General features: G+C 46.8%; 1 protein-coding gene across 2 annotated transcripts in view; it reads right to left on the reverse strand.

Moving 5' to 3' along the window:
* ACVR1B (activin A receptor type 1B) overlaps positions 1-16,365 on the reverse strand; it is a 35,877-nt gene that overhangs the window by 3,743 nt on the left and 15,769 nt on the right. For both annotated transcript variants that reach the window (XM_059185295.1, XM_059185296.1), the window contains 7 exons: positions 14,286-14,525; positions 13,222-13,470; positions 9,806-10,036; positions 7,005-7,172; positions 5,621-5,777; positions 4,307-4,431; positions 1,035-1,165 (listed from right to left, as the gene is read on the reverse strand). In XM_059185295.1, the coding sequence (XP_059041278.1) occupies positions 1,035-1,165; positions 4,307-4,431; positions 5,621-5,777; positions 7,005-7,172; positions 9,806-10,036; positions 13,222-13,470; positions 14,286-14,525 (1,301 nt within the window). The remainder of the gene's footprint in view (positions 1-1,034; positions 1,166-4,306; positions 4,432-5,620; positions 5,778-7,004; positions 7,173-9,805; positions 10,037-13,221; positions 13,471-14,285; positions 14,526-16,365) is intronic.

Raw genomic sequence — 16,365 nt, forward strand, 5'->3', positions numbered from 1 at the left:
GCTCCAAGGAACATTTTGGAAAATGCTGCTCTATTATGCAACAGGAAGACATCACGTCAAATGTAAACTGAATGATTTTGTTCTTAAATGCACCAATGCCCCCTAGTGGTTTGAATGTCTAAAAGCAGCGCCATGAGGGCCAAAGAGGCCCACGTGCACTTGGTTCCGCAAACCCTGCTCCTGGGAAGACTCTAAGACCCCAAAATGCCATGTTTATTAGGAACCTGCATTATAAATTTGCTCTCATTTCAATTCCCCCCCAAATGCTGTCCCCGCCCCACTTCAGATGCCACCTCACCCAAACTCCAACCCTACACACCCTCCTCCCCTCCTGAGTTTTTAGAAAAGCCACCTCCCTCACAGACATGCCTTCTCCCTAAGTCCTGTCCTGCTGTTCTTCTACATCCAGGCTAAGCTTCTTTCCTGGATGCCTCTTCTAGGCTCTTCCACAGAGCTCAGCTCACCCCTGTGGTTCCAGAGCCATTTTTCTAGCTAGGTCTAACGCTCCCCGCTCAGTTTTTGTTTCTGTCTCTTGTTGACAACCTCACTTGGCTTGGTCCCCAAGACATAGATTTTTCTTCTTCTAGGCTGTCGATCTGCAAGGGAACCCACAGTGACCAGGACAAGGCACCATGGCCCCTCAGGACTTAGTATAAGACAGCACATTGTTGGTCACCTGGGTGGCTCAGTGGGTTAAAGCCTCTGCCTTCAGCTCAGGTCATGATCACAGGGTCCTGGGATCGAGCCCCACGTCGGGCTCTCTGCTTGGCAGGGAGCCTGCTTCCCTTCCTCTCTCTCTGCCTGCCTCTCTGTCTACTTGTAATCTGTCTGTCAAATAAATAAAATCTTTAAAAAAAAAAAAAGACAGCACATGGTTGTGCATAACTGACACACTCAGAGGTTACCTCTGGGCACAGCCTCCTTGTTGGGAAACCCTTTTTCTTTTTTTTTTTTTTTTTAATTAGGAAACCCTTTTTCTAAAGTAGAAAAATCAGGCAGATGGAAAATCCACAGGAGGCAGGGAAGCTTCCTACCTCATAACTCTGCCACCAGTTGGGGATGTTGGGACGGAGCTTCTGGTCACATACGACCTTTCGCATTTCCTCAATGGAAGGGTCAGAGGGCACTAAGTCATAATACGGCAGCTGATATTCTTCATGGACTCCTGGGAGAAAAGAAAAATATCCACCTGAGTTATCAACAGAAGGAGGCCAGTACTCTAAAATCTACAACAACACTTACACTGTGATCTATAAATATCACTTCCCGCTAAGAGGAGCCAGGGCTCCCTGGAGAGGTGGGTGGGTTCCAGGAAGGGGATAAGAGATACACGAGATTAGCCAGGAGTATCTTTTCCATACGAAAACTAGCGAACTATCAAAGACTACTAAGGTCGTGTCAAAAGGCACAAACTTGGAAAGCTCCCCTGTGGCCAAAGATGAGAACATTTAAGCAAAAGTAGGACAAATTAATCACATCAATGGATTTTAATCCACCAGTTCACGATATTTAAAAAAAAAGGGGGGGAGGTTATTCGGCTCAGGTCATGATCTCAGGGTCCTGGGATCGAGTCCCACATCAGGCTCTCTGTTCAGCAAGGAGCCTGCTTCCCTTCCTCTCTCTCTGCCTGCCTCTCTGCCTACTTGTGATCCCTGTCAAATAAATAAATAAAATCTTTAAAAAAAAAAAAAAAAAGAAGAAGAAGAAATCCAGGGGTGCCTGGCTGGCTTAGTCAGGAGGGTATGCGACTCAAGAGTTATGAGTTTGAGCCTCATGTGTGGAGTAGAGTTTACTTAAGAAAAAATTATTGTTTAAGCTTTAAGAAATTAAATAAAAAATCTAGCTAATATTTCAGGATTGACAGTATCAGAATATTGGCATTTTTCAACCTCTAATGAATGTGGATTTGGACAATGATCACTGATGGCTATTAACATCACAAAGAAGACAGAACCCGCATTATGTGCCTGGTAACAGAACAACTTTGGGGGAAAATACTGTGTGTGTGTGTGTGTGTGTAATTCTCATCATTAGATGTAACTATCACAGGAAATCCACAGGAATAGAGAACATGTGAATGCCAGGAAAAGGTAACTGGCAAAATCTAGATAGGAAAACTACAAGGCAAATGACCTAGATTCTGCAATGGAATAAACTGCAAAGGAAAAAAAAGCAGAGGGGGGACCTGTACATTATAAGAGACTTAAGATGTGTGTCAGCCAACTGCAGCTGATGGACATTATTTGAACCCTAATTTGAACAAACTGTTTAAAAAATCTGGAGACGCCTGGGGAAATCTCAACCTGGACTGGTTAAATGATAATACTATTCACTTTTAAAGTATGATAACAGTGTCATGTTTTTAAGTTCTTATCTTTTAGAGCTACAAACTGAAATACTTTCTGTAATAAAAAGCTAATTTAAAAATTCCAAGGTAACTTTCCCTGCCCTTTTCCAGGAAAAATTCTACTGTTCTGAGCTAGTGGGGCAGATCTATAAACAGAGTCTGACTTGGTAATTATCTAAGGGGTAGCTGAGAAACTATGCTCTGGCCTCAGTCTGCCAGTGTTTGAATCCTAGCTGATTAGTGTGACTTTGGATAAATTACCTAATTTTGCTGTGACTCATTCTCATCTGTAAAATTATGAAAATAATAGTACCCACCTCTTAGGTTCTGCAGGACAGATTCAGTGAGTTCATACACAGTGAGTAGTAAGTATCATTATTACTAGAATACTCAGCCCCAACTTCTGGGGAAAAAATTAACTTATTCACAGTTTAAGACCTGTGTGACCAGATTTTTCTTAAATCTGTCTTATCTGTATATAATGATCCACATTTCAGGGGTGCCTGGCTGGCTTAGTCAGTAGAGCACACGACTCTTTAAAAAATAATAGTAATAATTTTTTTTTTGTCAGAGAGAGTGAGCGAGCACAGGCAGGCAGAATGGCAGGCTGAGGCAGAAGGAGAAGCAGGCTCCCTGCCGAGTAAGGACCCCGACGTGGGACTCATCCCAGGACGCGGGCATGATGACCCAAGCCAAAAGCAGCCATTCAACCAACTAAGCCACCCAGGCATCCCAAGCACAGGACTCTTAATGTCAGGATCATGAGTTCAAGTCCCATGTTGGGGGCTGGGGGGTATAATTTGCTTTAAAAATAAATTTTTAAATATGTTGTATGTGCAATTCCATGAATAATACCTGGGTGCCTGCTCCATAATGTGAATCTTCCCAAACACATGAGAGATGGAAAAGGTGAGTAAAACAGAAGAGCGTTCCACTGGAAGACTTAACAGTTCTTTTAAGTTCACTTAATTTTTATTTATTTCATTTCCATTGACCTGGAATCTTTTACATCAGAGACAAATGGCTGAGGGAAAGATTCTAGTGGTTCCTGAATTTGTTCACATGGCAGAAAAGTTAGAAGTCACTGTATAATACTGATGTACTAAGCTAATGATAAAAAATGTTTCCTGCTAGATCTGATACTACCTTTTACTGGATTCTGGTATGGGGGAGCAGTGCAAATGCCAAAGGTGTAAGAAACAATTACAGAATAAAAACCTAACTCATTTTGAGAAAATCCTGTATGTTAATAAACTTTCTGTTCCAAATTCAGAAATTACCACCATTATCTGATCAGTACTATGGCCTGAGAGCTGGTGTCAGAACATACTCCCTGCCTCTCATGGAAAGGGAGGCCCTGCATTAGTCCTGGGCTATTCCTGCCCGGGGCTTTCCCAAACTCTGAGGACAAGGACAATGTGTTTAAAAAAAAAAAAAAAAAAAGAAACAAACAAAAAACCAAGCCAAATAAGCCTCCAGAATGGTTACCACAATGTAAAACACTATTCTACAGGGGCACCTGGATGTCATGGTCGGTTAAGCATTCATTCAACTCTTGATCTCGGTTTAGGTCATGATCTCGGGGTCCTGGGATTGAGTCGAGTTCCAGGCTGTGCGTGGAGCCTGTTTGAGAGTCTCTCTCTCTCCCTCTGCCAACCCCTGAACCATCAGCACACTCACACTCTCTCTCTCAAATAAATAAAAATAATTTTAAAAATAAATACAATTTTGTAAAAAGCACTATGCAACAGAGTCGACACACTTTTAGTACAATCACCTCCAAGATTCCCTCATCTTTGATGAGGACCCGAGGTGTGATGGGCTCTGGCTTTAGACACCCAATAGGTTGTAAAGAGAAAGGAGGCACAGAAACACCAGCTCCCTCAGGTGAGCTCCCTCAGTGGATCCGGCAAGCTGGACTGGGACGGGGGAGCAAGAGAAGGCAAAAAAGAAAGGTACCTCCAGAATTGCATCTCCGAGCAATCTCCCAATACACAAGCCCGAGGGCATAAATATCAGCACATTTGAAGGAGTCGAAGTGCTTCATGTTAATGGTTTCATCGAGCACTTCGGGGGCCATGTATCTGCAAGAGCAAAGGAAGCAAAATCACGCCAAGAAAACGATTTCTTCGTTTAAATCCAAGTAGTGATTCAGGGGCCCTCGGAATGTAGAAAGGCATCACCCCAAGAATGTTCCTTGGGGAGCAGGAAGTGATCAATTCTCTTTACTGCAAACTCCCATGTTTTGGATTCGAAACTTCAGCCAGAGCTGGGTGATACTAGGCCGCTCTTTTTGTACCTCTATTTTTTAACCATCGAGATGTAAGCATGTTTTGCATGTTCTGATTTCCTGACAGTAGTATTTGTTCTGTGGATCACAGGGTAGTAACAACCCATAATATCTGGTGGCTTGTGGGGTCTTGGACTTTATTAAATGTAGCCACAGTGATGGGTTGAGTTTAAATTTCACTCTGAACATCTTTTGTTATCTTACCTAATTACAGATAAAAATGAAATTAATTCTAGGTGATTGCTAATTCTTCCTTGATTAAATAGTACTACTCGAGCCAGTCCCCCTACCCCTTAGCATCCCCCCGACCTGAAGGCCAATGGGGGGGGTCACCTCAGGCCTCACACTTTGGGGCCTAGGTAGCTGCACTCATATAGGTGAAGAGGGAGGAAAGCAGCAGCACACCTGAGTGAAATTCACTGAAATCTGGCAGATAAATAGATCTCCTCTTCTGTCCCATTACAAGACACTCCGTTTCTAACTCATGAAATCAATCTACAATCATAATTCCTTACTCCTTCCTTCACTTCTGTATGAAGCAGGAAGCAGACCCATAATCCTAAAGGTGCCCCAACTCTCCACCCTAAGTCACCTCTGCTCGGGGTGGGCAAACCTGCTCTGACCCCAGAGCAGACATACCCCTGCGTCAGCAAAGCACCCTTGGGACTACACATTCTTCCTCCCTGCCCCAGCCAAGTCTGTGGCCTGCCCCCTCTCAGATCTTTCTCCAGATTCTCTTGTTCTGCTGCCTCCCCTGCCCAACACCAAGAACAGCTACGTGTGTCTCGTTCTTTAGAGCCAGGCTCACGACACCCGCATCTGTTGGATGCAACCAGCACAGCTTTCCAGTGCACGGGGTGGGGCTTCGATTCAGCCACACCTCCATGTCTATGTCTCTTTCTCCTTTGCAGATAGGGAGATGGGCGCTCGTGCGCGCCTCGGTACAAGGGCAGGGCAAAGTCAGAGGCCCAAGGCCTTCCTACCGTTTGGTCCCCACCCTCTGATTCGGGGCAATGTCGATGGTGTCCGTGACTGCATCATGGCGGACAGCCAGGCCCAGGTCTGCGATGGCACACATGCCATTTTTCTTCACCAGGATGTTCTTTGATTTTAAGTCTCGGTGAGCAATTCCAGGCTTCCCTGGCAGAGAAAAGAAAATATGGATCTTTATATAGAGAGAGCATACATGTTAAAAGCCTAAGACTCCGCAGCCAGACTATGTGGGTCCTACTTCTGGCTTTGCCTTCCACTAACCCCGTAACTCTAAAAGGCGACTTAACCCATCTGTACCTCTGTCTTCTCATCCACAACATGAGGCTACCCCAATCCTTACTTGACAGCTATGTGAGGACGAAACACATTAATGTGGGTAAGTGAAGAGCTCAGAAGGACATGCACATTAGTGATTCTCATGTCTCCTCCATTCTTTTCCCTGAACTGATACACTCCAGGATAGAACTGCAAAGGAATTCCAAGAAGAACTGCTGTATTTGCTAGACTCTCACTGTCAAAGAGGCGAAGAGAAGGCCTGCTACTGTCACACATGTTAATGGTTGGTTTCCAGTCAGGGCCAGCAAGAGCCATTGCCCTGGTCAACCAGAAATCAGGGAGCACACCCACAATATGGAGGAGAACCATGATCCCCCAGGGGCACCCGGGTGGTTCAGTGTGTTAAGCCTCTGCCTTTGGCTCAGGTCAAGATCTCAGGGTCCTGGGATTGGGCCCCAAATTGGGCTCTCTGCTCAACAGGGAGCCTGCTTCCCCCCCTCTCTCTGCTTGTCTCTCTGCCTACTTACGATTTCTCTCTCGGTGTCAAATAAATAAATCTTTAAAAGAAAAAAAAAAAGGAACCATGATACCCCAAAGAGCTGATGTCACAGTCAACCTACAAGGAAGCTTGAGGTCTGTTTCCTCCAGGAGAACCTTCCTAGATTAGAAAAAGCCCAGTGTCTGTAAGCCAACTGTCCCCAACAGCGAATGTGTGACGTGACTTTAGTGAACTGTGTTCCTCTGCCCTAGCTCCCTTTCTCCTCTGGGCTCCATTCTTTTACATGTGTGTGAAGCCTTCGGGGATGACAGAACACTAGCTCACCACTCAGCAATCATGCCAGGCCAGCCGTTGACAAACAATGGAAACTTTATGTTCCAGAGCCCTGAGAAAATTCTAAAGACAGAGGTGGAAAGACCCCACTGGAGACACCTCTTGTTCTCAAGGGAAACTCAAACCTCTCTCCCTTAGATTGGGCCACAGTTCTTGAGGCCCACCTCCAACCACCTCAGGAAAAAGGCGTTCTGGAAACTAAACCTGGATGGTACCGGCTTTCAAAGTCTACTCAACTTCCTGGCGCTCTAGCGGGGTCCACTCACCTTGGGTGCCCACAATCTCCATGTGCAGGTGTGCTAGCCCGCTAGCTGCAGACAAGGCCAGCTTAATCATCCCCTCAATGGTCACTGTGTATCGGTTAAGATAATCAAACAGGGAGCCATGCTCATGGTAGTCTGAGACGAGCCACAGCTGTGTCCAGGTGCCATTATCTGCAGAGAACCACAGAGGAGTTCTGGAAGAGGCACAACTACCAGCAAAACGGTTAAGGCAGGAAAGAAAGAATAGGTGAACAGCATGAACTCCCAACTAGACGCCTGATTTCATGGTGGCCTCCACACCTCCTGAGCCTCCCCCTCTGTACCCGTTTCATCTATACTTGATCACCAGTGTGGGGGTCCAGGAAGGACAGAAGAATGATGTTCTTTCTTAGACAGGCTCCCTTATTTCTGGCAGGTGCTGTCAGAGTCTGAACACGACCTACTCATCTACTCATTAGACTGTGACTGGCTGCACCTGCTGTGGCCAACGAGGAAGGCTTTGCAGACCCTCCTCTGTGCTCCACGAGCCTGTGAGCATAGCCCAGCCCCCCAGCTGGCTCATCCGTAATGCTTCCTCTCAGGCCACTGCTCCTTCCAGGCCATGAGCTCTTTCTCTCTGGGAGAAGAGCAAAGAGCTCCTTATTGTGTTCTTATATTCCAGACAAAAAAAAATGCTTTTCAGTGCATGAAGAGCACAATTCCAAGTATTGCAGAAAGGTCACCTTATCCCCAGAAGAGCAATGGAAGGTGGACAGCACGCGTTTTTCTACGGGGTAGGGGATGAGAGGCAGTGTGTAGTAGGAAGGAGGAAGGAGAAAAAGAAAAACCCAAAGCTGGTAATCTAATTAGGTTATGCTGCTGTCAATAGGAAGATTGGAAATTGGATTGAGATCTCCAAATTCCAGGCCGGTGCTAGTTCCAGGATATATATATATATATATATATATATATTTCCAGGATATATATATATATATATATATATATCCATTATATATCCTGGAAATATATATATATATATATATATATATATATATATATATATATCATGCTAAAAAGGCAAAAACGAAGGAGTCCGATTTTTCTTCCTCCCTTGGCCCTAATGTGAGTTTTTACAGCCAGATCCCTATTCATACAGGCTGCCAGAATCAATACAGGGAGTGGCTTTTGGAACAGCACCAATTCTGGCTTCTCTGATTACGAACAAGGAGCCCACCCAACAACCTGCTCTGGCACTCCAACCAGCTCTGAAGTTGGGAGGACCCTGGCAGTAAGTCAAAGTTAGAAGGGAAGATATCTTCTGAGCCTTTAACCTGTATATAAAATTGAAGTGCTCTCAAAAGATGTTGCTGTTAAAAAATAATAATAAAAAGCATAATTTACTCAGAGGGAATAAACATGCTCTCTTCCCCTTCTTCCCCCATGTTTGAGTCCGAGCCTCTTCCACTTAGGGGCAGTTGGGGCCATATGACAATCCCCCCCACCCAAGCAATGCAAGGAATTGGCAGTCTGCTGTGGTCTTAGGAAAGAAGAATAAATAGTTAACATCTTCTGCAGGCTTTGGAGACACTAACTTCTAGAAACTGCCATGTCATGGGAGCAGCCTGTGTCACAGCTGTCAGGGCGACTCTCTCAAATGCACAAGCAAACACCTCCCGGTCTTTCCGACTTCAGGTGCGCTACCTGCCCACATGCCTGCCTCCCCCTCTCTCTGGAAGCTGCAAGGACAAGGCCCACGATTTGCTCCCTGTGACGATCAAAGCAGCTGGCAGAGGTCTTCCCCCACAGTGGTCAATGGCTGTTAGTGAATTAATGACTGAAATGCCAAGTACTCCCCACTATCTCAGAATAAACCGTAAGGCTCTCTAGGAGGCCCTTCACAGTCTGGTGGTGGCAGCCTCTCCACCCACATGACCTGCAGGGTCCCAGACACTCCTCACCTCTACATGTGTGTCTGCAGTGCCCTTCCCACTGATTCTTCTTCCTGACGGACTCCTGACACCCTGGTCTCAATCAAGCTCACGTGGGACCTCCCTGACCCCCATCTCACTCCCAATTTTTGCTCAATGGAAGAGCTTTAGACTGATTGGCTTTCGATTAATCGATTAGCTAATAGATTGCTATGAGAGTCTAGCTTCCTAGAATTCCTCGAATCAACTATTCATTAACCTCTCGCTCTGCTGGTCAGTGAAGCCCTCAAAAACAAGGATATGCCTGGCCACACAACAGAGACTCCAAAATTAAATGAAAATGAGAAGGGAGAGGAAGGAGGAACCAAGGGACCCCAGGTCCAAGCCGACCAAAAGCGGAGCCTAAAGACCATGAGGAGGTGACACTCTGTGGGAAGCCAGGTCATCCCTGCTATGCTGCCCGCTCCACTACACCTGTGGTCACTGCCAATTACATCACAGAACATGGACCACACACTTTTCAGGGCTCTCCTGCCCTGGCAGGGGATGAGGTTGCAATTCTTCATTCTAGTGATTTTCAAGGTAAATTAACTGGAGCCCCTGCCGGGACTACATTAGGGGTGAGGGGAAGGGGTGTTAGGAATGTAGAGTAAGCAGGCAGGGGGAGGGGCTGATCTTGTTTATCTGCTTAATAGCTTTGCTTGCTGAAGAGCCTGGGTTTTGGTGTAAGCTTTTCATAGAAGAAAAGTTGGAAGGACTGTCAGCTTATTCGGATTCTCTTTCTATGGGAGTAACTCTGAAGGCGGTCCCATAGCTGTTCAACTTCCCCAGTGACCCCCACCCTCTGGGGCTACTGCTGGCTCTGGGATCCCCCCATACCCAAACCCGGCTCATTACCTTTATTGTCAGCAGCAATAAATCCAAGGATGTTTTCGTGGCGCAGCATGACCGTTTGGTATATCTCTGCTTCCCGGAACCAAGACCGTTCTTCACGAGAAGAGAAAATCTTCACAGCCACATCACCACCCCTCCAGCGGCCACGCCACACTTCCCCAAACCGGCCCTTGCCAATAATCTCCTGCAAAACGATGGTTCGGGCCACTGTGCGCTGGACAAAAAGGGGCAACCCTGTGGACCAAAGAATGAAAGGCAGATATTGAAAATTCGCTGAACTTTGCAACTCCCACTCTCACTGCCACACTGGAAAGGCCATTACCACACAATGCCTCCAATCCACCCTCGTCCAATGACCAAGGACAGCTGTGGCTGCCCCTGCACCATGGCTAGGTGAGCAGTCAGAGGGCTAAATCAGGCAGCAACTGGTAGTGAGTGGACACAGAAACAGAAACGCACGAGATTAGCTACGCCTTATCTAAGCAAATTTTTTTTTCAGTTAGTATGGGAGACAGATTTGCACACGTGTGACCAGATTTACCAACTCTGCAGTCGGCCTCTTGTGGGCCAGTCCACCCATATCTGCTTTATGCTAACTGAAGAGGAAAGAGGGCAGAGAAGAGGAAAGAGCGCTGGAGGACTGGGGGTGCCTCAGGCAGCTCCCCTCTACAGCCACTAGAGGGCGGTGCTGTGTGGCCCATGAAAGCCCAACTGGTCAGGTAGGCAAGGTTCCCACCTCTCTCCAAAGCTCTGCTCACAGGTCAAGCTCCAGATATGCAACAAGAGACAACCCACGCTTATCCTAAGAGTAACTTTACTGTCTTTCGCAGGGCTCATTTACTGCTTCATGTGCCCCCTTCAGTAGTCTCCCTATCTATCCAATCACAGTTACCCTTAGGACTGACTCGGAGCTCTCTCACATCCTCTCCCAGACCAAATAAACATGTTATTAATCCCTAAGTCCTGTGGATGTGAATACCATTTACCGGAGGCTTACTGTGCACCAGGAACTATGATAAAGCTTTAGATAAATCATCTCATTTCCTCACAACCACCTATAAGGTAGATGGTGTTATTATCCCCATTTTACAGATGAGAAAACGAAGGCTCAAAAGGGAAAGTTAAGTAACTCATTTGAACTCATACAGGCAGCAAGTGGCAAAGAAGGGATTTAAGTTTAGAACTGCCTGCTCCCAAAGTTTATGGTTTTGTTTTGTTTTTCTAAGATTTTATTTATTTGACACGGAGAGATCACAAGTAAGCAGAGAGGCAGGCAGAGGGAGAGGGGGAAGCAGGCTCCCTGCTGAGCAGAGAGCCCGATGCTAGACTTGATCCCAGGACCCTGAGATCATGACCTGAGCTGAAAGCAGAGGCTCAACCCACTGAGCTATCCAGGTGCCCCCTGAAGTTTATGCTTTTAACTACAACTCTGTAACCACCACCATGTCTCTCACATCAGACCCCTCCTCTCCATTCCCCTGAGCCCAGTTCTGGTCCTTCTTTAAAAGACTCCCTAACTGGTCTTTCCACCTCCCCTGTCTTCCTCCTCCTGCCCTGCACACCCACACACAGCCTTGCTTCACCCTGCCCTCCCTAATGGGGGGGGGGCTGGTGAATGAGTGAATTCACCCTCCACACCACTGCCAGAATTCCTTCAACCGGAAAACATGAATGTTTACTTTGCCACATGAAAACTTCCGGGAGATGCCTCTTGCCTTACAAGATAAAGAATAGCACCCAAGGTCCTGCCCACCCATGCTGTGCTGCCAGTCCCCACCCCCCAGTGTGGGCAGGGCATCCCTGTCTCTGTATTGTCCCCTGAACACATGGTGAGCTTCTGTGCCCTTTTGTCCTTTAGCTCAAGGGGTTTTCCTTGGCCTGGAATGTTCCCTGTCCTCTTACCTCTCATAAAACATCCAACTCCGTCTTCAAGGCCCCTTTAAAGGCACCTCCCCCATGAGACCCTTTCCCAGCAATCCCCATCTCTTCTATCTGATCCTGGGTCAGCCCTTGTCATCTTTGTTTACCTTGTGTCACCCAGAGGGCCTTCAACACATACGTGCTGAAGGGAACTGAAAGCCACATGAACACTTATCACTTTAAAAACCACAGTATTAAAAGGCCAACACCTTCAAAGCTTTGCATATTTGGAATTAAGAAGGGACTTGAACAAGGAAAAATCGTTAATATTATCATTTTACTCCAGAGGACTAAGTGACGACAGTGGACCTTCGTTAGCTTTGGCTAGTTCTGATCTCCAAAAGAACTCAGAAAACCTGAGCTACCCTCCTGTGAAAGCAAATTAAGTCGCAGAGTCAGTCAGGCAGTTCTAACCACTGCCCTACCTCTTTCAGCAAAGAACAAGACATGTATTTTCTCTCTTCCTAAAAATATGCAGCTTTTAAATATATCCATCATTTTGGCACTCTCTACTGCAGAGCTTAATAAAGGCAAAACCACTGAAATTCAGGAGATGTCACAGCTCAAAGTATTCCTTGTGTTCAAGGAGGAATGTCTGGCCATGACTGATGGCATAATTTCCCTATGGAACAATAGTCTTTGTCACACGGCAAGGAAACATACGTAAACACACACAAAATTCTCACAATATAATTCTGTATGTTTTAGCCAGAATGGCAATAGAGTCCTTTGCAGATGATTTTTTTTTTTTAACAAGGACAAAATACCACCATCACTAAAATGACTGTCTTCATAAAAACACTCTTTGGTACTCCTTTCACATCTAATAGCTAGCTGAGCTATGCCCTGAGACCTGAGCAACCCCAGTCCCTTTATCCTGAGTTCCGGGCTCCCACCAAGGTCCAGGGTTAGGTTCAATTTCCTCATCTAAGAAAGACTTGGTTACCAACAGGCCGTGCAGGAAACAAATGGTACTGATCCCATGCTGTCAGCCCAGGCTGCCTTTACGTAACCCCCACCAAAAAACCCTTGGGCAACTGGTACAAGTCAATGATTCACCAAACCCCAGCTCTCAGCTTTACTCAGTGTCCTTAAACTCCCCTTGTGGTTGCTCAGAGATCAATGATTAGCTATCACCATCTCACAGAAACTCGGCACACTCCTGTTTCTCCAAAGGGGCCCTTCCATTGAGCACTCCACTGCTCAGCTGGAACCAGGTGAATTTTAATAGATGCACAGTTATAAGACTTGAAGAGAGGCGGGGTTTCTGGAATGGAGAGTTTTGCAGTTGACCTTTGGAATCCCAGGGAATGAAAGCTTTTCTGTGGGCCCATTATCTTATTATATATCAGACTCCAAAAGAAGGGGAATTAGGAAGCCAAATGCTTTCATGCTGGCAGAGACAAGCACAGGGCCCAGCCTTCTTCATAAACGGTCTATCCCGCTGGGAACCAGTGACGAAGACCAACCACAGACATAATCACTGAAGGACTTGGTACCTGAGCCAGACCCTGATGTGGAGAGATCGTAGACAAGATCCTGGAGCGTCTTGTCTTTGGAGAGACACATCTCGCATGAGGGATCTTCCATGTCCAGTCTCTGGCGGTTGTGATAGACACGCTGATGATAGTTAATGACAAGGAAAACAATGATGATGATGAGAAACAGGAGGAACACTGGGCCAGCAATAATGCCCACCAGCTCCACAGGGCCCCACATGGAAGGGTGCTCAGACTCCTTGAGGTGACCTGGGTCAAGTAAGAGAGGAGAGGGAAAGAACACAGTAAAAAAAGGGGAAAGCTCTGGCCTTATCTGTCCCCAACACCTCCCTCCACGTGAAAAATGCCCTTTCCCTCTGCCTGTGTTCAAGGTGCCCTTGACCTCCCTGGTCTTACCCGGCTGTCTGTCTGCCCGGTGCTCTCAGATGCAATCCTCTCGAATGGAGGAGCCCTTTCCAACAGTCCGACTCACAATCCACTCTCTCATCCGCAGCATTTCATGGGACTATCCTGCCTCAGTGCCCCAGACAGAGGCCAGCTTCTGCTCTTCCACTCGTAACAGCTGCTTTAAGCCCTGCAGCTTTAAGTCCCTCCTCTTCTGCTCTCCCAGTAATGCCTTCTATATGGTACACTTGCAAAGGAGTGCCAGCTAATAACACTCCTCAGCCGTGACTGCTGTCCTTTTCCAGCTCAGGTCTCTCTTTCCATCTTGCCATCACTCTCGGCCCGCAGCCGCCTTCACAGAGCTCAGGGGTTGTCTCCATACCTTCCCGTGGGGATCCCTGCCTGGCTCTCCCATTCCTCACCAGCTGCCCACAGCTGCTCAGCCAGCAGCCAAAACGCGGCTTTCCCCTTTGGGACTACGCTGACCATCTGCCTACCCCCAACCTCTTGTCCACAGACCTGACTGGGGAGGAATCCCACCCCCTTGTCACCCTGGAGAACATCTAAAAGGTACCTTCACCTATGGCCAAACAAAGGGATTGGGAAAGAGCAAAGGATGAGATGATGGGGGTGCCCTGCCTCCAGGATGAGCCAATAGTCCAACAAGGTTGTCCACTCACCACTGGGCACCCGCAGGTCAATCTTGTTGCAGAAGTCAGTATAGCAGCAGTGGGTGTTGCGGAGGTCCTCAGAGCTCAGGCAGTAGAAGGGCTTCCCGGCAGGGACCAGCTCCACTTTGGGGATGCAGGTACGCACGTGGTGCTCCATGCCATCCAGGTTGAAAATGGAAACCATGCAGGCCCCATCTGTCTCACACGTGTAGTTGGCCTGGAGGCAGCTGGTACATGCACACTGCAGAGCTGCAGGATTGGGGAGTATGCTGACATTAATGGGGAGATCTCCTCCTAGGTCCTTTTCTAGACTTAGCATATAACCCTTTAGCACACCTGATGTTCCCAAATAAGGAGCTTTTATACAGACAGGGCACGAAAGATGACACCATCAATGGGAGCAACAACTTTTCACCTGCTTATTCAGCTCAGAAACCCAGCTTCCAAGCTCCACCATTTTCTTCTAAGTGCCCTATCTAATGCCCATGAGAAACAGAGAAACCACCTCTTGAACTCTGTCTTAGACTCATTATACATTATTCTGTAGCTGGGAATGAAGTTTTCCTTTAAATATAGATCCCTGAGGAGAGAGGAAGGCACCTACCCCTTGGAGAAGATGACACCACCTCCTGCCCCAACCCTACATCCTCCATCCAAAGCCACACAGGCTCCCTCACTTGATGGTGGCTCATCATTCCATCCCCTTTCTCCGGCACCAGGCAGGCCTACAGTTTTCTGAATGCAGCATGCTCTCACACATTCTTTTGCTGCAGTGCTTTTTTCCCTGGCTACTTCTCACAAATCCTTTAAGATTCAGCCTGACCATCACTTCTCGTGAAAAGCTTCCCACCCATTAGTCCAATATCCTTCTTCTCCCTTTGGTCCATGGCAGGTGCACCTCTCACAAGGGGTGAAAAGAATAACCTCCAACGAGGATAATATTAATGCTTACCTCAAAGAGTTACTGGGAGGATCAAACGAGCTGATGCATAAAAAGTGTTCAAAATTAAACCTACTCTGGAAGGTCCCTGGATATCACTTGAAAATCTTATATATGTATGTAAAATATATACATATATATAAAATATATGAATACATGTAAATATATTTTACACACACACACGCACACACACACATGTGCCCCCCAAATAGGCAGTGTGTACAATCATGTCTGGGACTAATGAGTTCTGCTGGGTGTGTTTTATACATAAGTGTGCACTATTGACAGGAAATTACTGTAAATGAATTTGGCGCCTCTGAAAGCCAGTTCAGCAGCCCTGGAATCTGAAATCCTTTATTTATCCATCTAACAAGAATAGCACACAGACAGCAGCAGTTGGTTCTCCCCAACACTGTCTCCCATGAGCCTAACCCAGCCCTGACCTCTCGGAACAGGCAGGAGCGCGGCTGGGACACTTAGGCTGGGACTCGGTGCTGAATGAAGCATTCGCCCATAGGGAAATGGAGGGGGCAGCCCACCCAAGTCCCACACTGGACACTCATTGACTACTATCTGGATACCGAGTGGGAATATATTCAAACCAAGCCCCCTAGAGAAGAGACGTTTATGACCAATCCCATGAAAACCTAGCCTGTTGTAACTCACCCCTTCAGGCTGTAAACAGTCTATCTTTGTCTCTTCCTGCAAGATACTGGAAGGCATCTCTCGGCTTTTCAGTTTCAAAGACAGATTCTAAATATCTCCGTGCCCAAGCCCCCTTCCTCAAGCTCTATAAATGATGCAATCTCTGGCCATTCCCACGCCCGGAAACAAAGGGGAGCGCACACTGACAGGTACGAGGCCGCTGCGGGGCTTCACGTAAGGCCTTTGATCAGAGCCCTTTCTTCTGGGAGAAATTCCAAAACACGCAGCTACCTGCTGAAGGGTGAGGGTAGTGTTCTATTTTAAGGGCAGGAAGTTTAAAGCAGGTCCCTTTAGACTAGAATCCAAATCATAAAAGCAATTTTTAAAAATAAGTTCTTCCTAAACTTCGATTCCAACCCTTTTTAGACACAAGAAAGACAAAGAAACCTCCTCATTTCCCCCCAAATACCTCTTTTTGCTCCCTCTTTTATTCTTCTTGCTAAC

This window comes from Mustela lutreola, chromosome 8 (genome assembly GCF_030435805.1).
Source record: "Mustela lutreola isolate mMusLut2 chromosome 8, mMusLut2.pri, whole genome shotgun sequence".
NCBI lineage: Eukaryota > Metazoa > Chordata > Mammalia > Carnivora > Mustelidae > Mustela > Mustela lutreola.